At 43.2% G+C, this 25,005-nt stretch overlaps 1 protein-coding gene across 2 annotated transcripts in view; it reads left to right on the forward strand.

Annotated features, from left to right (window-relative positions):
- TMEM164 (transmembrane protein 164) overlaps positions 1-25,005 on the forward strand; it is a 100,800-nt gene that overhangs the window by 70,900 nt on the left and 4,895 nt on the right. For both annotated transcript variants that reach the window (XM_065411195.1, XM_065411196.1), the window contains one exon: positions 23,166-23,244. In XM_065411195.1, coding sequence (XP_065267267.1) covers positions 23,166-23,244 — 79 coding nt within the window. The remainder of the gene's footprint in view (positions 1-23,165; positions 23,245-25,005) is intronic.

Raw genomic sequence — 25,005 nt, forward strand, 5'->3', positions numbered from 1 at the left:
TGGATGTCCTGTCTTCAGCAGTGGCTAACGTCTTACTGCACTTGGAACCTTGTGGCAAAGCTGCCTGTTGTAAGTAGGGATTCTTTCCTGATTGCTGCCACAAACAGCTGGCCATCTAAATCACTACACATTTTTGTTTTTAAATGTTTGTTTTTAATTGAATTTGTGCAAGAGAGCTGCATTGTATTGTTCTAACAGGGATAGCAGGTTCTATATGCAGTTATAGAGTATGCCTCAAACTACAAAAACTTGTTGCACTAGCATTGTTCTACATACATACACCCAAAGAGAGGAATTCACATTGAAGGGGAAAACAAATCTGAACTGAAACACAATCCACCCTTTTATGTGCTGCTTTGCAGCAAATTGAGACAGGTAATATCTCCCTGAACTGTGACGTGGAGGGGGAGGATACAACATGACGAGTTAAAGATTTGAGGCCTGATACTACACTCCCTTACACTTAGGTTATCTTGTCTTTACTAGAAAAAAATGTGTATTCTTAACTTGACATAAAATCCTAGTGAAGGCAGGATAGTCTGTACTTTGCACACAAATTAGCAGGTGAAGTTAAGGCCTAGGCTCTCCTTTATTCTTTATCTCAACATACTAACAGATGTGAGAATGCAAACTGTCTTGTCTTTGCTAGGCTTTTACCTCATGTTTATTAACTCAACTTAGCAAAATTGAGTTAACCCACATTTTTTTTCTAGTGAGAGTAGAGCCCTACTGTCATCTCCATGGCACCTATTCTGATTCAGGAATGTTCTACACTCACTCTACACAGGTATCAGTGATCATTCAAGGTGCAAGGCTGTGCAGAATCAGGTCCAGAGTGCCCACCTGGAATCTCTTCTCTCTGAAATTACTTGCTTGTGTGGGTTCATATCAAACACTAACATCACAGGGAGTTAACGTGATGGCATTTGCAATGTCAGCCAGATGAAAGCAAACTGTTTATTCAGGCAATCAGTTCCATCCTGGTCTTTCAACCAAGGGAAGGGTTCATAGCTTTCAAAAGATACTTCACAGTGAAGAAGGCCCAGAAAGGGCTTTCAAGATGCTGTGAGGGCTAGACATAAATGGCTATATTTTCAGCTTGAGGCATGGACACACATTTGAGCATGCCTAATCTATGATGTGCATGAACATGTGGCCAGCTAGGCCTGTTATGCTTGTAAATGCATAGAATGGGCATGTAACAGAGTATTTATATGCATAAATCCGGCATAGCAGTTGTATGCATCCTTTGTCTTGATCCATAGCTTTCAAATCTGGTACAAACTTAGCTGCTCAGAAGGAAGTGATAGCTTAATTTATTGGGGTTTGGAATAATAATAATTTTCCAACTCTGAACTGTTTGGAAATGGTATTGAGGGTCAATGGTAAGACAGACTGACCCGCTGACTCTGAGCCACATTAAAAATGCCAGTAGATTTAAGAGACATCTATTTTCCTGTGCATATAGTATGTACATACTGTGCTTGTTCACTGAAACATCCTTCAAGGGCACTGAGAATATGGAGTATAGGTACATTTCATTCTGTTTAATGACTGATGTTCCATGTTGATGGAAAATATGGTACTTGGTTACAGAAATTTTGTTATAGTTGCACTTACAGTAGGTATCATTTATCGGGTGGGGGGGGGGGAAGCTCTTAAATTTATCTGCTTAATGCAATATTCCTGTAACTCACCAGCTGGCTAATCTATGAAGGGGTTAATGATATTCTTCATTAGCAAGATTACTGTGTGCTTCAGCTGAGTGAAGTTGAGGTGTAAAGTATCATCAGAAAGCCAGTTACTGGTTGTCCATTTGCAAATCCTGACCGTCTTACTAGCATTGATCTGCATAAAATCAAATTAGTCTCATTTGTATTGAATTTTATTAATCCTCCTACATGGTTTTGGTTGATCACTTTGGTATCTAGAACATGAGAAGGTCCATCAACCTTGGCATGTAAGCGTTTTTTCTAAAAATCCAAAACATTTTCTTGAGAGACCATACCGTTTCCAGAACAAGTGTATTAACAGCATTCACCTGCAGGATTACACTTTATAAATAAACATGAAAAATAGTTTCTTGTGGTACTTAAGGTAGAAACATGTAAGGTTAAAGATGAAAAATCAGTGTTGGGTTTTTTTTTTTCTTTTAATGCTGAGAGTCCCTCTCTGTAATTTAGTATGAGGCTCTGCCATAATTGATATAAAACCCCAAAGACCAACTACCCCCAGATGGGAAGAAGGTACAGTGGAGGGCAAATAGGATGATTTTGAGCGAGAGGAACTTTGACAGTTCTTTGGAAAGATGAGCCACTGAACTTACTTTCTGAATGGAATAAATAGATTATATCCGTGTTTCTCAACTGATGGGTTGTGAGCCGTTGAAAATGTTGTTACAACCTAAAGCAAAGAAAATCTTGTTCCTTGTCCTTGCACGCTCTTATCCTTCCAGGCAAAATATTCTGTCTACCCCTTGAAATGTGCACACATATATTTATCATTATCACCGATTCATTTATTATTCTTATTTTTATAGTAAATCTAAGGGGTTATGAAACTTTTTGACTAAGTGGTCACCAACCTGAAAAGGCTGAAAATCACAGGATTGGTTGATGCAAAATCAGATTGAGTCACTGTCAAGTGTAAGAAAAAATGAGGCATGAGTATAAGAGAAGCAAGCAGCTGAGAAACACTAATGCTGAATTGCTTTGCATATAACTATGCGCATTCATTTCTACAGTGGAGCTGTTCTGTTTGAAGCTGGCAATTGGGGTTTGCCAAATAAATGTAATGGGATTACTCCTGGGCTTAAATTTAGAAGTGTGCTTATCTTACCGATTCAGAGATCATAGTTAACATGAGCATCTAGGACAGTGTAAAGTGTTTCTGAAGTTAAGGTTTCTGTCTTGAAATGAATAATGTTAAATATATTTTTTTTGAGCAGGATTGTTTAAAGACGCTGCATAATATGATGCTGCTAAAAGAATAATTTTCAATTTAAATGCTGGGATTGGCGCACTCGGTTTGAAATGCATCCCTATGTAGAGTCCCAGAAAATTGCCTAAACACCACTTAAATCTCACTTAAGCATTTAAAATAAGAGTTTTACCTGAGTAAGAAGATCTGCACATTTAAATCCTTGTATAGTCAGTGTGCAGCAGATCCCCTTTGAGACCCAGTAATTCCAGAATATAGACCATGGCGCAAAGGCCAAGCAATGCATGACTCTTATCGCCATCTGATAAATGTTTTTGTGTTGTCCTGCAGAAAGGGTCCTGCTCCTTCTAAATTGTTTGTGTCTACTTTTTGAAATAGAACAAGAAGTTCATAACACTGAATTATTTTCAAGGTGTAGAGCAGCAAAAGGTTGAGTGATGATGATAATTTAAATGGGAGCTAATTGGGAGAACTGGGGAGGGAAATACTGGCAAAATTTTTCATTTCTATGTTGTCAAAATTTTGTGTGATTTGAAATTTTGCAGCTGGCTGTGACATAGTTATTTAATAAGTCCTCAGAAAACTGATTAAGTCGAATGCATAGTGTGGGTATTTGCTTGAGTTGTTAGTTATACGTTCCCTCTCCTATTCATCCCCTACCCCTTCTCTACTTGATTCTTTTATTTCAAAGGTACCAGGGATCTAGCTTCTAGTAACAGAAGATAGTGCAGGAGGGAGAGCTAAGACCTGGGCTTTGCTCGGGGGCCCCCATATGTGTGGGGAGAGGAGTGTGGAGCAGCAGCAGAATCATTTCACACCAGTTAGTGGTGGTGGTTTCATCGGTGTCCTCATCGTTAAAATCTTTTATGTTTTGAGTCTTTAGTTCTGTAATAAAGATCCTCTGTAAACGTGTCCATGCTCTGCCATCTTTATCTGCTCCCATGATGTCTCAAATGTATTCTGAGCAGCCTGTTAGAGTTGTGAAATGTTTCACTCCTGTTAAACAGCTGTTTTTTAAAATGCTCTTGCTTATGACTCCTGGTGTAAATAATAGGTGTTATGGTGATAATTATAATAGCTGCTAACACACAACACCATAGATTATGAAAATTTAATTACTGTTCATGATAGCTTGTGAGGCATTAATTGCTGCTTATGGACTCCACTTTCAGTATAAGCATGTCTTTTAGCTCTGGATGTTTGTGCTCATTACAGGCTGAATACACTGAGTTTCTTCAGGATTGTGTCTTCCTTTCTAATCAGGATAACTACCTATACCAATTCCTACAGTGGAGCAGTTCTGCATGCAGCTGGCAATTATAATGTTTGATAAGTAAGAAATACATCTGCTGCTAAAGAGAAAATAATCAAATGTACGTTTAAAGCTATAAATATGTGCTTAATATGTGTGAAGGCTGGACTAGACTGCTATCCATAATTTAGACCTAAATACAACCTATGATTTCAAGTAGAATTTACACTCAATTTATTTGGTGCAACTGAGTTCACTGGGGCCAAGATTTCATCCCTTGTTTATAAGTTACCAGTGCAGTGTCATGAACCTACTAGTGGGTGAGAACCAGGGAGTGAAATTGACCAGTCTCATCCTACATGAGTAAAGTATCAACATAGTGAAAAGTAAAAATGAAATTCTCTGGTTTTGGTGGTGTGTCAGTAATGTGGGTAGAGAGGCTTTAAAATGTGACTGTCCCATTCTGAAGTAAAAAAAATCTGCCTACTCACAATTCTCCACCTAAAAAGACCATGGTTCCAAGTTGGAGGGGTGTTAGCAGGTGTTACTAAGTCATACTCACATACTCATGTCAGAATCCAGTTTGATACAATGTATGTTGTAGCTGAGCTGTCCAAATGGAGTTAAATCTGCATCCTTGCTTGTCTGTTCTTAGTTCTGTGCAGTTGCATTGTAACATGGAATCATGAGAGAAAATCATTGCAGGAATTCAATTTAACACAAAGAGCAAGTTAATCTAAAATGTGTTGTTCCTACAAGAAGTTTTTTTTAAAAGTGCCCCAGTGTTGAACAGCTGCTACAAATTTAGACACAGACACCTTCTAATTGAAAAACGTGCAAGATTAGATACTTGGTACCAGACTCTTCTAATCTAAGGTTCATCTCCCTTTCAGTGTATTGGTGGATAGTGGGGATACATATTACTTGTTTGGGGGCACCAGAGATTCTCCAGGGAATATTCAAATGCTTTCAACTTCACGTGAAATTCTGCGACTAATTATGTTTGGAGGATCCCAATACCTTTTGTCCTCTATCATGTACCTTTGAAGTAAGCCTAAAACACATTTATGGTTTAACACCTTGCATGGTGTAGTGCTGGTCTCTATTTTCTATCCTTCTCTGGCATAGGACTATATGGGTGCTGTTTTGTGGCACTGCTGCTGTGGGCCAAATTCTCTGCTGGTCTAAAGGGAGGCAGCATAGTAAACTTAAATGGTGTTTCACTCATTTACACTAGCAGAGAATTTGGATCATTGACCTAAAGGTACTCAAGTAGTTCCCTTCAAGTTTAATAGAATTGCAATAAATTAGAATTCACACGAAGACTTTGTCCCTTTTTGTCTCCTATGTGACCCTTTCTTGAAAGAATTTGACTGTCGGGAATGGAGTTTGGTTCAGGTGTTGCTTAGACATATGTACTACATGGCGCGTCTGTGGTCATCCCATGACCAGGTGGACTTCCTCCCTCCACTACAAATTTGTTCTCCTCTCTTTCAGTTCTGCCATCTTGTTAGTGTTGGCCGAATAGGGCCCGTTCTCCCCGGAGCTTACCTAATTACACCAAGGAGGCACGGAGAGACAAGAAGACGGGTACCATGTTCTTTATTGATCGATCAGCTGAGTGGGTGCTCTGATCGGCTAATGCCAGAAGAGAGAGACACCTTACATGGCCGAACAGGCCCCTTTTATAACCAGTAACAAACAACTTAGCCTTTATCCTTTTGCGTCATTACGTTGACCTATAGATAATAGGTTACACAGGATACATATATTACTTTGGGGAGGGGGATACAAGAGACATCTGTGGCGGATACATTTGTCATTTTGAAGGGGAAACAAGGTACATTTGTTGACCCTTTGCACTAAAAACCTTGGGGAGATATGGGGAAACAGCTGCATATACTTGTGAGCCAAGTGAGCCAATTAAATTGATTAACAAATAGCTAACATGATTAAATGCAAGGTTGAATGCACGTCCTTAGTTCTACTTAGGTCTTTAGGCCTTTTCCATCAGATCTTTAGGCCTTTTCTATCATTAGCAAAACAACACCCCAGCTTAACTGAATCTCGTGCCCACAATCCCAGCTGCCTGTTCAACTCGCTCATCAAACCCTCCCCTCCTTTGGCCTCCATTTCTCTGCACAGGAGTGTGCCAATTTCTTACAAAATATGATGTGACCATCTCCCTTCCCATCCTACAACTTTCACCTCCTCCTTCCTTGTCATACTTGCCAAATTTTCCTATCTACTCTACGCTTGCCGGAGTGACCCCATCTTATCTCCTGATCTTCCTCGTGCCCACCCTCATCCTTTTCCTTACTCTTCTTAACCTCAATTTCATCTGGCGCTTTCCCTCACAATACAATCATGCATAGTAGCTCCCATCTTAACAGAAAAAAACCCAACCCTCCCCCCCCCCCCCCCGACCTCACTTTCCTCTCCAACTACCACAGCATCTCCCTTCTACCTTTCCTCTCTAAGCTCATTGAATGTCTACAATTGTCTGGATTTTCTCTCCTCCAGCTCCATCCTTAGAATCTGGCGTGCCCCTTGCATTCCAGTGCAGTCTCCTTTGCCAAAGTCCTCCTAGCAACCTAGCCAAAGATCAGAACTCCAGTCTCATCCTCCTTGACTTTTCAGCCACCTTTGACACAATCAAGCATGTTCTTCTACTTGAAATCTTGTCCTCCCTTGGTTTCCGTGACTCTCCTCTGCCGGTTCTCCTCCTACCACTCTAATCACATTAGAGCAGGGGTGGGCAAACTACGGCCTGGGGGCTGTATCCGGCCCTCCAGACATTTTAATCTGGCCCTGGAGCTCCCGCTGGGGAGCGGGGTCAGGGGTTTGCCCTGCTCCAGCCAGGGAGCAGGGTCGGGAGCTTGCCCCACTCTGCGCAGCTCCTGGAAGCAGTGGCATGTCCCCCCACCGACTCCTACACGTAGGGGCAGCCAGGGGGCTCTGCATGCTGCCCCGCCCCAAGTGCTGCCCCCGCAGCTCCCATTGGCTGGGAACTGCGGCCAATGGGAGCTGCAGGGGCGGTGCCTGCGGGTGGGGCAGTGCTCTATTCTGAGCAGCCTGTTAGAGTTGTGAAATGTTTCACTCCTGTTAAACAGCTGTTTTTTAAAATGCTCTTGCTTATGACTCCTGGTGTAAATAATAGGTGTTATGGTGATAATTATAATAGCTGCTAACACACAACACCATAGATTATGAAAATTTAATTACTGTTCATGATAGCTTGTGAGGCATTAATTGCTGCTTATGGACTCCACTTTCAGTATAAGCATGTCTTTTAGCTCTGGATGTTTGTGCTCATTACAGGCTGAATACACTGAGTTTCTTCAGGATTGTGTCTTCCTTTCTAATCAGGATAACTACCTATACCAATTCCTACAGTGGAGCAGTTCTGCATGCAGCTGGCAATTATAATGTTTGATAAGTAAGAAATACATCTGCTGCTAAAGAGAAAATAATCAAATGTACGTTTAAAGCTATAAATATGTGCTTAATATGTGTGAAGGCTGGACTAGACTGCTATCCATAATTTAGACCTAAATACAACCTATGATTTCAAGTAGAATTTACACTCAATTTATTTGGTGCAACTGAGTTCACTGGGGCCAAGATTTCATCCCTTGTTTATAAGTTACCAGTGCAGTGTCATGAACCTACTAGTGGGTGAGAACCAGGGAGTGAAATTGACCAGTCTCATCCTACATGAGTAAAGTATCAACATAGTGAAAAGTAAAAATGAAATTCTCTGGTTTTGGTGGTGTGTCAGTAATGTGGGTAGAGAGGCTTTAAAATGTGACTGTCCCATTCTGAAGTAAAAAAAATCTGCCTACTCACAATTCTCCACCTAAAAAGACCATGGTTCCAAGTTGGAGGGGTGTTAGCAGGTGTTACTAAGTCATACTCACATACTCATGTCAGAATCCAATTTGATACAATGTATGTTGTAGCTGAGCTGTCCAAATGGAGTTAAATCTGCATCCTTGCTTGTCTGTTCTTAGTTCTGTGCAGTTGCATTGTAACATGGAATCATGAGAGAAAATCATTGCAGGAATTCAATTTAACACAAAGAGCAAGTTAATCTAAAATGTGTTGTTCCTACAAGAAGTTTTTTTTAAAAGTGCCCCAGTGTTGAACAGCTGCTACAAATTTAGACACAGACACCTTCTAATTGAAAAACGTGCAAGATTAGATACTTGGTACCAGACTCTTCTAATCTAAGGTTCATCTCCCTTTCAGTGTATTGGTGGATAGTGGGGATACATATTACTTGTTTGGGGGCACCAGAGATTCTCCAGGGAATATTCAAATGCTTTCAACTTCACGTGAAATTCTGCGACTAATTATGTTTGGAGGATCCCAATACCTTTTGTCCTCTATCATGTACCTTTGAAGTAAGCCTAAAACACATTTATGGTTTAACACCTTGCATGGTGTAGTGCTGGTCTCTATTTTCTATCCTTCTCTGGCATAGGACTATATGGGTGCTGTTTTGTGGCACTGCTGCTGTGGGCCAAATTCTCTGCTGGTCTAAAGGGAGGCAGCATAGTAAACTTAAATGGTGTTTCACTCATTTACACTAGCAGAGAATTTGGATCATTGACCTAAAGGTACTCAAGTAGTTCCCTTCAAGTTTAATAGAATTGCAATAAATTAGAATTCACACGAAGACTTTGTCCCTTTTTGTCTCCTATGTGACCCTTTCTTGAAAGAATTTGACTGTCGGGAATGGAGTTTGGTTCAGGTGTTGCTTAGACATATGTACTACATGGCGCGTCTGTGGTCATCCCATGACCAGGTGGACTTCCTCCCTCCACTACAAATTTGTTCTCCTCTCTTTCAGTTCTGCCATCTTGTTAGTGTTGGCCGAATAGGGCCCGTTCTCCCCGGAGCTTACCTAATTACACCAAGGAGGCACGGAGAGACAAGAAGACGGGTACCATGTTCTTTATTGATCGATCAGCTGAGTGGGTGCTCTGATCGGCTAATGCCAGAAGAGAGAGACACCTTACATGGCCGAACAGGCCCCTTTTATAACCAGTAACAAACAACTTAGCCTTTATCCTTTTGCGTCATTACGTTGACCTATAGATAATAGGTTACACAGGATACATATATTACTTTGGGGAGGGGGATACAAGAGACATCTGTGGCGGATACATTTGTCATTTTGAAGGGGAAACAAGGTACATTTGTTGACCCTTTGCACTAAAAACCTTGGGGAGATATGGGGAAACAGCTGCATATACTTGTGAGCCAAGTGAGCCAATTAAATTGATTAACAAATAGCTAACATGATTAAATGCAAGGTTGAATGCACGTCCTTAGTTCTACTTAGGTCTTTAGGCCTTTTCCATCAGATCTTTAGGCCTTTTCTATCATTAGCAAAACAACACCCCAGCTTAACTGAATCTCGTCCCCCCTCCGACTCCTACACGTAGGGGCAGCCATGGGGCTTTCTCCTTGGTCCACATCCTCTACAGGTTATCTCTAGGTAGTCTCATCACAAACACAAATTCAACTACTGTTCTGCTCTGTGCTGATTACTCACAGCTTTAACTCTCTGCTCCAGACTTGTCTCTGTCTATCCAAGCTAAAATATTTGCCTGTTTCTCTGACATCTCTTCACAGATGTCTAGCTGTCAGCTCAAGTTTAACATGGCTAAAACGGAACCCTTAATCTTACTACTCAAGTCCTTTCCCCCATCTCCTTTCTTGATCACTCGGGACAACACCTCATCCTGCCTGTTTCTCAGGCCCATAACACGGGCATCATCTTTGACATGGTGCCCTTAGTCCTCACATCCAGGCTATGTTTAAATCTTACAGATTCTTTCTGCATAACATCTCTAAGGCAAGGCCTTTCCTATCCATCCACACAGTTAAATCTCTCATTCAGGCTCTCATCATGTTTGAATTTCCGTAATGTCCTTCTCTCTGGCCTTGACAAATGCAGTCTTACCTCACTCATGTCCTTTCAGAGAATGTAGCTGAAAATATCATTTTGCTAGCCAGTAGCTTTGACCATGGCACCTCTTTGACTCCCTCTGCTCCTCCTCCTCTGTCGCATCAAACATAAACTACTTGTCCTCACTTTTAAGGCCCTAACAGCCTATTCCCACCCTACCTATATCTCTTGTTCACTGTTGAAATGTTGACTTTCGCCTCTAATCAGTCTCTGGTGCCAGCTTCCATTGGCCAGTTGTTAAATTTTCAAACAAGCAGTGCTTTCTCCCATGCTGCCCTTCGCACTTGTGAGGAACTCCACCTAAATATCTGCAAAGCCACTTCCTTGTTCTCCTTAATACTCTCCTTTGCCACGATGCCTATAGGAAAAACTTGAGTTAGGCCATGGGTGTGCTGAGAACACTGTTTATCATGTTGACTAATATTTGTTTCCTTGTACTCCCTATGTGTCTGTCTGTATCTAGTCTTACACTTAGATTGTATGTTCTGTTTGTATAGCACCCAGTACACTGGAGTTCTGGTCCATGAGTGGGGTTCCTAGGCACTATGACAATATAAATAATTAATGATATACAGCTGTGAAATGTATCAGACATCTCATAGGCAACAGATGTTTAATGCTGAGCTAAAGTCCTCTTTTGAGCAGCCTGCTAATTTATCAGCAATTTCAGCAGCCTTCCCAGCCAGGCAAGCATCAACAAACCATTGATGAATACAGAGATGAAGCAAATGGGTTGCAGCAGAAAATGACAGGTGTACAGTGCTGTGTGCACTCCAGGGTACTGACAACAGCAAGCGGTAAAACGTGGGGTGAAAGATAAAATATTATTCTACAGACTGGTGAGTGTGTGCCAAGGAGTAGCAGCGGATGGCAGGATTCAAGATGACAATATCCCATAATGTTTTATGTATTCAGGCTACTGCTTGAATGGCTCAGCTGGTGAATTTTCTATTTTAAGAATTGGCAGTATTGCACTGGAGGTGGGAAAGGAAATGTAAATAATTTAGGAACATATAAGAACATAAGAATGGCCATGCTGGATCAGACCAAAGGTCCATCTAGCCCAGTATCCTGTCTTCGACAGTGACCAATGCCAGGTGCCCCAGAGGGAATGGACAACAGGTAATCATCACATGATCCATTCCCTGTCGCCCATTCCCAGCTTCTGGAAAACAGAGGTTAGGGACACCATCCCTGCCCATCCTGGCTAATAGCCATTGATGGACCTATTCTCCATGAACTCATCTAGTTCTTTTTTGAACCCTGTTATAGTCTTGGCCTTCACAACATCCTCTGGCAAGGAGTTCCACAGGTTGACTGTGTGTTGTGTGAAAAAATACTTCCTTTTGTTTGTTTTAAACCTGCTGCCTATTAATTTCATTTCTTGACCCTTAGTTCTTGTGTTATAGCTATGGACGTAATGTATGCAGCATGATACATAAGAGCATTAGACTGGGAATCTAGAGATGTGTTCTACTGTAGTTTTTGCCACTGATCTGTTGCGTGAGAATTGGCCAGCTTAGTTTGTATTGCAGAGAATTGGCTTTTGGGTGACTGAACTAAGGATGGCTATTCCAGTTCGGGCTGGGTATTAGATAACTGTGCCCTCAAATTTAAGGTAATCTCTCTCTTCTTAAATGTAACATTTTTTTCAGAGGAAAAAGACCATCCTAGAAAAAACTTCTTTTTACTAATACGTGCGAGAGAGTGTGCTTTTTTTTTTTTTTTTAAGGAATATATCAGTCTGTAAACGTTCTCTCTCTCTCGCTCTCGCTCTCAAAAAAAAAAAAAAAAAATCTGCTAAATGCATCCCCAAAGGAATGAGAGAGAGATGGCACCTCTGATTTTGCACAACATTTTTTTTTGCACAAAGGATAAGTTACTAAATTAACCAGTGGCACTCTTGTTCCAAATGTAAACTGTTTAAAGTTCTGGGCTTCCCTTTATGCCCACAATAGTCTGTTTGGATCCCAATTTAATGAATCACATTTAAGCTACATGAAAAATATTGAAAGGCATTGTAAGTATTCCTATGAGAGGTATATTGTAGTTTAATCCTAAACCAGCAAATGAACAAACATTCTTCTGAAAAGGAAATTTTTATGGATCTCTGGATCAGTGTCAGATCTTTGTGGTATTTCTGTCAGAACTCTTCCTTAAAATAAAATCCCAGTAGTTTCATAGCTATGCTGATTAGTCTGGCTACTGCTAGTGGAAATGGTAAAGAGTTGAGATGTTCATTGACGTTCCAATCAAAAGCTTTCTTACTTGGTAAATGCTAACCTTTCAGTGACTCTATTCATTAACAAAAAATTCTGACTGCAATGGGTACCTAGGATGGTGATGTGAAAAAGTACAACTTTAACTATCAGGTCTGTTTCTGCAGGTGAATTAAAAAAACAAACATACGTTTACCTACCTTGGCAGATAACCTCTCCACATGGTATGTAATTTCCAACACTTACTAGCCTTAGTAAAAGACGTATCAATTTATGTTGTTTCTTTACTAGCTAAATATTCCTGTGAGCATTTGTAACGCTATTTACTGAGCATGTGCAGCTGGAAGTCAGTCTCATAATGCATCAAAATATTTGTTGGACAGAGACAAAACAGTTGAGTTTTTCTTCAAAGTGAATGTTTATCAGAGCACTTGTTTTCTTTCCAGGAAGTAGGGGATATTTTTGTTCTTATTTAAGATATGATCCATTCTCTAAGACAGTTGTCTCCAAACTTTTTTGATCGTGCACCCCTATCAGTAAAAAATTTTTGAGCACGCACCCCCTGCCACCCCAAGCGCGCGCGCAAAAAAAAAAAGGCGCTCAGACTCCCGCCCGAACTGCCGAAGCAAAAAAAAAAAAAAAGCCACCCGAAGCGGCGCTCCTCTGCTGCGCACCTTGAAGGATCCTCTTGTGCACACCCCACTTTGGAGACCACTGCTCTAAGATATTAACATTCCTTGCTTATTTTAAACAATCCGTAAGAAAGTAAGGTGAATTAAAAGATCTGTGTGATGGGGAGAGAAGGAAGGAAATGAAGGAAATTCAGACTTTCATGTACCAATGTGTGGTCTCAGCAGGGTGAGAGAAGAAATATGAGAGCCCAAGACATTTTGTGTTCTATGACAATGGCTCTGAACCTTTCCGGGCTACTGTACCCCTTTCAGGAGTCTGATTTGTCTTGGGTACCCCCAAGTTTTACCTCACTTAAAAACTACTTGCTTACAAAATCAGACATGAAAATACAATAGTCTCACAGCACACTATTACTGAAAAATTGCTTACATTCTCATATTTACCATATAATTATAAAATAAATCAATTGGAATATAAATATTGTACTTACATTTCAGTGTATAGTCTATAGCAGTATAAACAAGTCATTGTCTGTATGACATTTCAGTTTGTACTGACTTCACTAGTGCTTTTTATTAGCCTGTTGTAAAACTAGCAAATTACTAGATGAATTGATGTACCCCTCGGAAGATCTCTGTGTACCCCCAGGGGTATGTGTACCCCTGGTTGAGAGCCACTGTTCTATGATATGAAAAAAAGGACACCGGTTAGGCCATGAGCGTGTAAGCCACTCCACAGTTACAGATGTGTGGAACTCTGTTAGTAGGGTGCCAGATGGGTGCAGGGGTTCACCCACGCAGATCAGTTTGCAGTGTTGCAGCCATAGCGAGTAGACTCCAGTGTAGCTGTCACAAAGACTGAAAGTGCTTGGGCAGTAATTGGTTTTGTGTGACCCTTCGTATTGCATTAACAAGACTAGAGAAAATCTCTCTGTTGGGTTTAAAGCTTTATGTTTTGTCAGCTGGTGTCCTGAAAATGTTGTTGTGGATGAAATTAAAAATAGGACAAGTCTGGAGGTGGTGGGCTCGCTGCCTTTGCTGAGCCTGCTGGGATGCATGGTGCAGTTATGGCACTCCCAGAAGCTATTGTACTGTTTGGATCCAGAGATTTTAAATATGTAACAGAGTCAAACTTGGGTCAGTATTTACTGTGCAGCTGTCCGTGGGACCACGATTATATTTGCCATATTATGAGTGTCCTAGATTTTCTATTTAGTTGGCCTTTGGTGAGGTATGAACTACCTTTGTATACTAAAGGATTTGTCCAAAACATCATTGTATTGTAGAGGGTTTTTTTTTTTTTTTTAGTGATGCCTCAACAGAAAAAAACACTTATTCTGCAGATTGAAGGACAATTTACTGCATTTACCATCTTGGGCTCTGTCCCTATAAACACTTAAGCACATGCCTAACTTTTTCCCATGTGAAATGACTCATATAGGCAAAGTTAAGTACGTGGTTAAGTGTTGTTACATTTTTGTTGTGTCTCGGGTAATACCAATCACTGGTGCAGGTCAAGTATTTAAAATAAGAATAGAGATTAAAAAAAGAACCCCTACAGTTGACCCTGTTGAGATCAACTGTGCATTGCTAGTTAAACAGCAAAACTAGCTTGACCTTCTTGGTCAATTTCACTTTTCTGGTAGTGATGGACTAAGACCAAATCCCCCTTGGATGTTTCCAGGCAGAATCTGAATTCTGGGGCTATGACCTATCTTGACTTTTCTGGGTTTTGTTCACTAGCAAAAATACTTTCTTGGTTATCCATTGTGACGGGGGCAGCCCCCATTCTTCTGTTACCTAAATTCCTCCAGATTTTTCTTTTCTACAGTACCTTCACAAATACATGTTCATTTTTTTGCTCTCTAGTCTGTGCTCATGCACACTAGCGCTTCCCTTTGGTAGCAGGTGCAGCCTCTTGGTCTCCACCACTCTGGCCCTTGCTAACTGAAAGTGTGAGTTGGATGAAACTGCTGAATAAATCCTAATTTAAAACATTGATACTGTGCTTCTCTCTACCAAAATAAGATGGTTTGTGCAGCAGAATAGCCCTGAGGACAACTGTTGGTGGAGATGAAACTGAGATTGTCGTCAGGGCTCATCAGCATTTACGTAAATTAGTTCAGAATATCTAGGAGCGTGGCAGGAAATTTGAATAAAACAGTCTTGCCTTTAAAATATCAGGAAAAAAAATTGCTGTAAAGAAACGTTAAATGAATGTGCTTCAGAATCCAGTACAAATTTCTTTGTGCAGCTGGCACCATTCTACACCCTTGATGCTCTTTATTTTAAAGGGTCCTGCTGTCTACAGACTTTAATGCTAGCAATATTTTAACAGCTTTTGTTTTTCTCTCCCTCCCCCCCCCCCCCACTTAGCATTAAAATATGGGAAATACCCTTGTTGATCCATGCTAGGTTCCCTGCCTGGTGCCCAAGCCAGAGAGTTGTGCAGATCCTGTGGAAATAACTGGTATCATATGTCAGTTTCTTGGCAACTCATCTGCTTTGGCTTCCTGGAGAATTCCAACTCCTGGCAGGCTCAGTTAAGCTGTATTTATAGTATACTTGCTACTATCCAAATGCACTCATCAAATAACTTTTAGTTTGCAGGTGTCCGGGCTACACTGCCAAAAAAATAAAAATAAAAAAACAACTCCAAAACCTTGTGGCTCAAGTCTCAGAGCCCAGGTCTGCAGACTCAGGCTTGTGCCACAGGGCTAAAAATAGCAATGTAGATGTTCTTACTCAAGCTGGAGCTTGGGCTCTATAACCCAGCAAGGGGGGTGAGTCTCAGAGCCCAATCTCCAGCTCGCGTGGGAACATCTACATTGCTATTTTTAGCCTGCTCTCTGAGACTTGCTGCATGTGGTTTGTTCGTTTGTTTTTGTAGTGTAAATGTACCTTATAAGGCGGTTGTCCTCAATATTTGACAACTGTTTCTTCATTGTAGAAAAAGCCATTCATAGCCATCACTAGACCAATAGATAGATGCTCAGCTGCTGAAGGTTCCTGCAGTAAGGGCTGGTTCCAAAGCCTCATGTAATTAATAGAAAGACTTCATCAAATTACTTAATTAGGGCTATAGCCAGCCCGCTTAAGGGCCACAAGAACTTGTGTGCACAGAAGACTGCCCTCCATGCCAGTGACTCCTCTTTTTGCTATGCCACTGCGTAAATCCAATAGGAATCTAAGATGAGCATAGATGAGAGGCCATCCTTCAATATTCCATGCATCACACGCTGCTTCTCCTTTCCAAGGACTCATGAGCAGTAACAAGGCTGCCATGCGTTCAGATGAAGTAGAAAATTCACTAGTCGTCCATAGCCTGCCCTTTTTGGGGATGAGAGGTGCAAGACTTTTTGTAATGTGTTCTCTAGTCTTGGAAGCTATCCAATAAACCCTTTAGCATGTGTCCTGGGGAGGGCTACATTGAATCTGCATCATGCTGGGCTACTGTTAGGGACAAGCTGCAGATGTGGCATTATGAGTTATGCTCTTTGCTGAAAAAACAATATGCCAAATATTTTCTAAAGCAAATTTTACTAGAAAAATGTAACACTTGAATAGTTTGAAAGTAAATTTTCCAAAGCTTCACATCAGCATATTTTGATCCTGGGCTAGTTGGATGCAGAGGGTGTGTGTGTGTGTGTTGCAATTTGTTATAAAATAAACAATACATAATTTGATACCCATATTAAAAATTCTGTGGGTAGACAATACATTTCCCAAGAAATTTCTGAACTCCACAATCTCCATATGTTTTAATATTGAAACAATGAGCAACAAAGCCAGTAATCTTTAAAAGGAGAGAAATTGTATTGGTTATTTGAGTAATGTGGGCTGTGGTTTGCTTTCATTTTAACAGTTATGGGGACCTGGGATAGATGGTTAGAGAGGGATGAAATATCTGCTAGTGGAAGAAGGCAACAGTTCATCCATCTATACCTGTCTTGGACCTTTGCTTGTTTGAGTGTTCTAAGAAAAGGAATCAAGTTTGAAGAGTCTCTTCCCAATGCCATTTAAAGTATGTTAATTTTTCCATGGCTAGTGGGTCCTGTCTCTTGGTAACTCAGGCCTTTTTACATCAAGTTGTTCTGTCTCTCTGAGCTGCTATAGTACATTGTACAACAACCAGCATTTGGGAACTCTGTTCACCTCCTCTGACATCGTGTGTATCTCTCACACGGTAATCCTAGGAGAGCCACTTTTACATTCAGAAGCTAAAAATGTCTGATGTTCTGTCCTATTTTCAGAAATGGCATTAACTGTGATGCATCAGTGCTAAAAAGGTGTCAAAAGAGGTAAATGCCAAGTCACAGTGCAGGAGCACACCGGAGAATAGAAGTTAGATGGAGAGGACCTACTCGGTCATCCAGTCCATCTCCCTGTCAATGCAGGATTGCTCCCTATAGTGTTCTGTCTAATGTCTTGCCCAGTATAGTTTTAATTTTCCCAGGCAGTTGGATTTCTGCTGCTTTCTCAGGAGCCTGCTCTGAAGACTTTACTGTTGGGAAAGATTTCCTGACATGGAGGCTAGCTATCTCTTTCTTAATATTGCCCCTGGGAGGCCGGGAGAGCGATGCTGGTGGTAACCTGCAAGGACAGGGGAGTTTGGGACAGGCAGCCAGAACAGTCCAGCCTGTCTCAGTCACCAGAATGTGTGAAGCTCACAGGGGCTGGGAGGTGGCTATGTGGCCAGGGATAGTGGCCTGGGCCTCTCCTTTGCCCATTGCCAGAGACATCTTTGCTCCTTGAAGTTAACACCATCCTCAGGAGGTCTGGCTTTGCTTCCCTCAGTGAGAGGAGAAACCCACGGGAGCCTGGCACCCTTAGAGGTGGTCCCCTTTCAGCTTGCAGTTGCTTACAATGCTTTATGTTCATGTTCACATTTCAGAGCCAAATCAACTCAAGCAAAGAGTGTTCATCATCTGTCTCCTCTTGTGTGCCGTGGGCAGGACACCTCCGCAGTGCTGCCTTCCCTTTGACTTATAAAATGGGCATGGTAAAACTGTTGTGAATAGAGGTTACCTGCAGAATTCCTTAAATCCTGGATTGACAGGTGACCCATTCTGTGCTCTCTTCACTTGCTATGCACTAGTAAGTGTGTCACCATCTTAGTTCTTGGTGCACATACAAATGCCTAAGTGTTTTATGGAGCAAGCAACACACCCAAAGCGAACACTTGCTAAATCCTAGCAGTGCGGTGAATCAGTTGTTCTGTACAGCTTTACAATTCCTCTCATGTTTGTTTTGTTCTTTTTCTTTGTTGTAGCCTGGCTGTACAGTGTGAGTCTGTTTTTTGGCATTTAAATGCCTTACTGTATAGAAAGGAAGTCTGTGTTGTCTACTCCACACCAGGAAATGCTCTTGCATAATTAGTCAGACCTCAGAACAAACAATCTTTCATGGCATGAAAATGTGGTTTTGTTTAACTCAGTAAAAACTGTAAACACTGTTGCAACAAAACAACTGTCCTCTGTTCTCAAGTGTGTCCTGAGTGTGGAGTTGGTATAACTGACCCTCACGTTGATTCAACTAGTGCAAAAGCCCTTATGAAACCACAGACAATGGATGGAGAAGGCTTCTCAGCAGGAGCAAATGTTGCATGTTTATATCTGGAGCTATTATTTCTGATTCTCAGGCTGTCTAAGTGGCAGAGCTTTTCCATTTGCTAAAGCCATTTTAAGCTCCTTTCAAGTTGATTGATCTCTGATTCGCTCCCTTACGCCCTCAGTGCCTTTCAGGGAATAACCCAGAAGAGAGAAGAAAGGGTTAGGATACAGAAAACTTCCAAGGGTTCTTGCAATGCTTTGCCTTTGCAGAATATTGCTCTATTGTTTAATATTTTTATTGCAGAATATTTGAACAGTCTGTTTAAAAAGAGAGAATTTGCATGGAATGTTTATAATTCACTTCCCTAATAGTTGCATGAACATCTTGGAGTTTGCAGTCGGGACCCTGGCAGTGCTGAGCATAGTCAGCCATTGTGAATCAGGGCTAGCAGAGTTGCCTATTTAAGGAGATTCTTACACTGGGGTATGGTTAAAAGAAAATATTTTGTGCCAATAAGATTTTGCCAATAGATTCCTATCCTGTCTCCCTGCTGTTATTAACTCTTATTTGAAACAGTTTCATTCTCAGTCCAGCCTCTCTCGTCTCTTATCCCTCTTCAGTGAATCCATAACTCTATGTTTAATGCATTGGCACCGGATGATTTAGAAGTTGTTATGCTGTTGCCAATTAGCATCATGACGTCGTTACAAGCACAATGCCATGTCAGGGCGAGCTGTGCTTCAGGGAAGGCTTTGCCTTTCTACCAGTAACTCTGATTACTAATACAGATGGGCCCACAACAGCAATGTTTGGATGTGGATTAGCATCAGGTTATGGCTTGGGTCAGAGATTGAACCAAGGCCAATGATTGGGTTTGGGTTGGATGGTATAAATCAGGGGTCGGCAACCTACAGCACGCGTGCCAAACACAGCACGCAAGCCTATTCTGAGTGGCACGCTGCTGCCTGCTGCGGTCCCGGCCCCCAGCCCCACTCAGCCCCCCCTGTGGGGGCAGGAGGCAGAAGCTTGGTCCTGTGGCAGCCAAGCTTCCCCCCTCCCCCGCTTCTTCCCCCAGCGAGGTCTTTCCTGCCCCTCCTCCTCTCCTTCCCTGCGCCGATCAGCTGATGGCCCTTGTGAGGGGGAGGGGGACAAGTGGCAGTGCGCTCGCTGCTCCGTAGAGGAGGAAGAGAAGAGGTAGGGACGGGATCTTGGGGAAAGGGGTGGAACAGGGCATATCCCTTCCAGCCCCCTGCCATGAGCTGCTCAGGGCAGGGGGCTGGGAGCACCCCCATGAGCCAAGCACCCCAGCCCTCTGCCCTGACCACTGAACCCCCCCCCCCCACACCCAGCCTTCTGCCTTGCACCTCCACACACCCCTGAACTCCCCCCCACCCCTAGGGTTACCATCCGTCCGGGTTTCCCCGGACATGTCCGGCTTTTTCAGCCTTAAATGGCCGTCCGGGGGGGATTTCTAATGAAGTAGAAATGTCCGGGATTTCCCCTCCTGCGGAGTGCGGCGCGGCTGATTGGACGCCTGGCCTGATTGAAAGCCGCTCGCAGCCACTAGGGTGCGAGCGGCTCCCCCTCCCCCGGAGCCCTCCCCCTCCCCCGCTCCCTCCTCCCCCACAGAGCAGCTCGGAAGTGTTTGAGTCCACGTGGAGCCCGCATTTCTCCCTCTGCTGGGTGAGCGGGGGTGTGTGTGTGGGGAGCAGGGGGCACAGAGGCTGCAGGGGCGGGGGGGTGCAGAGGCTGCAGGGCGAGTGGGGAGCAGGGGGCACAGAGGCTGCAGGGCGACTGGGGAGCAGGGGGCACAGAGGCTGCAGGGGCGGGGGGGGTGTAGAGGCTGCAGGGGCAGGGCAGGCAGGGGGTGCAGAGGCTGCAGGGCGAGTGGGGAGCAGGGGGCGCAGAGGCTGCAGGGGCAGGGCAGGCAGGGGGCGCAGAGGCTGCAGGGCGAGTGGGGAGCAGGGGGCACAGAGGGCTGCAGGGGCGGGGGGGTGCAGAGGCTGCAGGGTGAGGAGGAGCAGCGCAGGCAAGGGCATAGAGGCTGCAGGGGCTGCGGGGCGAGTGGGGAGCAGGGAAGCACTTAGCAACCCCCAACCAAGATCAGAGCGGGAGGGAGGAGGGGGAATGCGGGGTGCTCAGAGGAGGGGGCAGAGTTGGGGCAGAGACTTTGGGGAAGGGGTTGGAATGGGGGCGGAGAAGGGGTGGGGTTGGGGCGGGGAAGGGGCGGAGTTGGGGCAGGGCTGGGGGCGGGACCGGGGCCCCGTGGAGTGTCCTCTTTTTTAAATGTTTGAATATGGTAACCCTACCCACCCCTAGCCTTCTGCCCTACACCCCCACGCACACCCCAGCCCTCTGCCCTGACCCCTGAACCCCCCCACACACCTAGCCTTCTGCCCTGCACCCCCACACACACCCAGTCCTCTGCCCTGACCTCTGAAACCCCCCCCCCCCCCCCAGGCCTGGGGTCCCGGCTGCCGGCCCCTTGCCAGCCGGCGTCCTGGCCTTAGGCCCCGCTCAGAACAGAACCCCAGGCTGGCAGCGGGCTGAGCAGGCTGGTGGCGTAAGATCAGCATTTTAATTTAATTTTAAATGAAGCTTCTTAAACATTTTGAAAACCTTGTTTACTTTATATACAACAATAGTTTAGTTATATAATATAGACTTATAGAGAGAGACCTTCTAAAAAACATTAACATGTATTACCGGCACGCGAAACCTTAAATTAAAGTGAATAAATGAAGACTCGGCACACCGCTACTGAAAGGTTGCCGACCCCTGGTATAAATTTTGCTGAGCTGTTCTTGTGAGATTTCAGCCTAAAATGATGGTAAATATTGTCCAATTTTCACACCTGAACTCGATCAGAAAAACAGGTGTATTTGACCTTGGAAGTGAACCAGAACTGTAACTATGGAGGCTGTTATGGATCCTGGTGTTTGAATCCAACTCCTCTCTCTCTTCCGCCCCCAAATTTTGAATTTGAAGTTCTGGGAATTTCCTTTCCATGTCTCTCAAGCAGCGTTAACATTCAGACTTGTGCTTCTCCCTGTGAATTTTGTTGATTTAAGAGCAGGCTGGCACAATTACGCACTAATGTATAGTTGCTGTATTTTACCCAAATCGGGTGGTTTGAAGTTTACAAGTAAGGTGGCTCTTTAGCTGGGTACAGTTTTATTTTTTCTATGTGTTCTAAAGTATCTTGTCTACAAAGTGGGCCTTTCCTTCACTTTTTTTTGCACAGACTTGCAATTTGGTTGTGAGCTTTCTTTGTATGTGCTTTGTCATCCCTTGCAGTGAGTTATACTTCCTTCTCTTTGAATAGCATAGAGGTTTTGTGCCTTATGCTGCTGGTAATTGGACAGAAGCAATTTACTGAGGAAGAGCAGAGAACTGGCTCAGCGAGTTCCTCTTTTGTCTTTCTTCCAGGCTGTCCCTTGTCAGGGTTGCCTGCCTGCAAGTATTACATTGTTTTGTTTTTGTATTTGCTATTGGAAAATCTAGACTGCCAGTGCCAAGGGTTAATACATTTGCCACCCCTTCATTAACACATGTAGGTGGCAAAACGAGGCCTCATCTGGAGTACTGTGTCCAGTTTTGGGCCCCATACTACAAGAAGGATGTGGAAAAATTGGAAAGAGTCCAGCGGAGGGCAACAAAAATGATTAAGGGGCTGGAGCACATGACTTATGAGGAGAGGCTAAGGGAACTGGGATTGTTTAGTCTGCAGAAGAGAAGAATGAGGGGGGATTTGATAGCTGCTTTCAACTATCTGAAAGGGGGTTCCAAAGAGGATGGATGTAGACTGTTCTCAGTGGTACCAGATAATAGAACAAGGAGTAATGGTCTCAAGTTGCAGTGGGGGAGGTTTGGATATTAGGAAAAACTTTTTCACTAGGAGGGTGGTGAAGCACTGGAATGGGTTATCTAGGGAGGTGGTGGAATCTCCTTCCTTAGAGATTTTAAGGTCAGGCTTGACAAAGGCCTGGCTGGGATGATTTAGTTGGGGATTGGCCCTGCTTTGAGCAGGGGGTTGGACTAGATGACCTCCTGAGGTCCCTTCCAACCCTGATATTCTATGATTCTATGATTCTAAAACAATGTAATTGCAGGGAATTGCAGTGTGGCTTTTGAGGACATGATGGCTGACAATTCAGTTGGAATTTGGCCAGAAATACCACATCATGATTTAGCTCAGGTAGGGATGGTTGATTTTTAACCTCAGTATGGGACAGTCTCTGAGTTAGTGTTGAACCACTGTCCCAGGTTGATGAGATACAAAGTAAATAATGGTGGTTTATTTATTACAGGGACTTCCAACACAGATAATTGCATTGTCTTCCCAACTTTCCCCATGGTTTCACTAGGAAAAGGTGTTCTTCCCTTCCTAACCTAACCTGCTAAGTAATGATGTTACTCTTGTTATCATTGCTTTTGCCTTCTAGCCTGCAAGTGTCTGCATTTTGGTGGAGCCAGAAGAGAAATGATCCCTATGCCGTGTATGGATAGTTTGCAACATACTTTGTGCTCACAAGAGATGCTTTGTTAATCGTGAAAAATGCTTATTAATGTTTTCCTTGTTTCCTCAGCTTCCCTTCGAGGTGGAAATTTATTACATCCAGCATGTGATGCTCTATGTTGTGCCCATCTATCTGCTGCGGAAAGGAGGTAGGCCTGCAATCAGTCCGAGCCATATTACCCATCTGATATCTGATAGGTTGGATTTAACTAATTAAGCACAACCTGTTTCATTATGTCTCCAGTTCTTCTAAGGCAACACTTTGCTTTACCTGCCATTAGCACCCCAGGATTATTATTGCTGTTTATTATTTGTTTTGAGGTAGCGCCTAGAAGCCCTTGGTATGGCCCAGCACCCCATTGTGCTAGGTGCTGTACAAACACAGAACCAAAAGACATTTCATGCCCCAAAGAGTTTACAAGTCTGCATCGGCCAAACACGTTCTCTTCCTAACAGACATCCCTGCCACCTTGTGACTTCAAAGACACTTGATTATGTTTTCTTGCCTTTTTGACCAAGGTTTGTGGTAAAAATGCACTTGATTGCAGGAGTTCAATTTTTTTTAAATTTGAAAACTTGAAGACTACAAAGCTATGTAAACTTTTGCCCATGAATATAGTCGTCTTGGATGCCTCCAAGCATGGAGTACCTGGAGAGAACTGCTGTTCTTAATAAACAGGGAGGATCTCTCTTGTAGCACTAGCTCCCCAGGTGAATATGAATCAGTCAGTGTAAAGCACTTTGTTTAACTGTGAAGCTTTGAGGAAATCTAGTGTGAGGTATTGGTGAATCAGGGATAGCTCCTTCATTGCCCCCTCCTAACAAAGTACTTTAGTTCTTCTTCAAGTAGCGTCCCTATGGGTGCTCTCCTTCTGGTGCTCGTATGCCTTCGATGAGAGATTTTCGGTAGCAGTACCCATTCAGCCCACACATGCACCCTACGTGCCCTCGTGCCCCGTATCAAGGCTATATAGGGCTGCACGGGCAAAACACCTCAGTTCCTTGTCAACTGCCTGGGGTTGAGACTGAGAATTCCGCATGTCCGCTTCAGTTGGCCAAGCTTGCACTGTCTAGTTTGTTAGCTGGCAGTTTATTTTTTTTCTCCCTAAACCACAGCAGAGCAGGAGGAATGCGAGTTTACACACACACAGTGTCAGGAGGGCATTAGCCTTCTACCTGGATTAGGAAGTCTTCCACATCATTCGTGTCAATTGCTGACAGATCTAAAAGGTATACGATCTCTACCCAGAGACTCTCTAGGTGGATTTCTGAATGTATCATTTCCTGTTCTCAATCTCCCGATATACAACCTCCATTCCACAAGATCTCTTTCTACCTCTGTGATGCTGTTCAAGAAGGAGAGGTTACTCAACCTATTCAATAACTGGAGTTCTTCAAGATGTGTCCCCTTCATGGGTGCTCCACTACCAGTCCTCCTTCCTCTCTGCTTTAGGGTTTCCTCTGTGGGATTTTGTGGTGGAGAAGGAAGTGTAGGGCCGAATGGGCACTGCTAATGAAAATTGCTGATTGAAGGTGCATGGGATGCATGCACATCTGAAGTGGAGCACCCACAGGAACGTACATCTTGAAGAACTCCAGTTACTGCACAGGATTAACATTCATTTATGTTAATGTCTCAATGAGTCGTAAAATTGGGAATGTTACAGACTTCTAATTAGCGCACTAGAGAATGGAAAACAAGATGTTTTATTAGCATATATTCTACATTGTACATAAGAAGCTAAACCAAACTATGCTGTACTCCCATCCTGGGACTCGAGATATTTCCAAGTTTCTGATGTTTCCCTCTTGTGTTTTGATCTCACTGGAGATTTTGTAGCCTTATTATATATACTTTAGCCCATGTAATTCCATATTTGTTTTGCGGCATTGCCTAAGAGCGTCTCTTG

This window comes from Emys orbicularis, chromosome 9 (genome assembly GCF_028017835.1).
Source record: "Emys orbicularis isolate rEmyOrb1 chromosome 9, rEmyOrb1.hap1, whole genome shotgun sequence".
NCBI classification, from domain to species: domain Eukaryota; kingdom Metazoa; phylum Chordata; order Testudines; family Emydidae; genus Emys; species Emys orbicularis.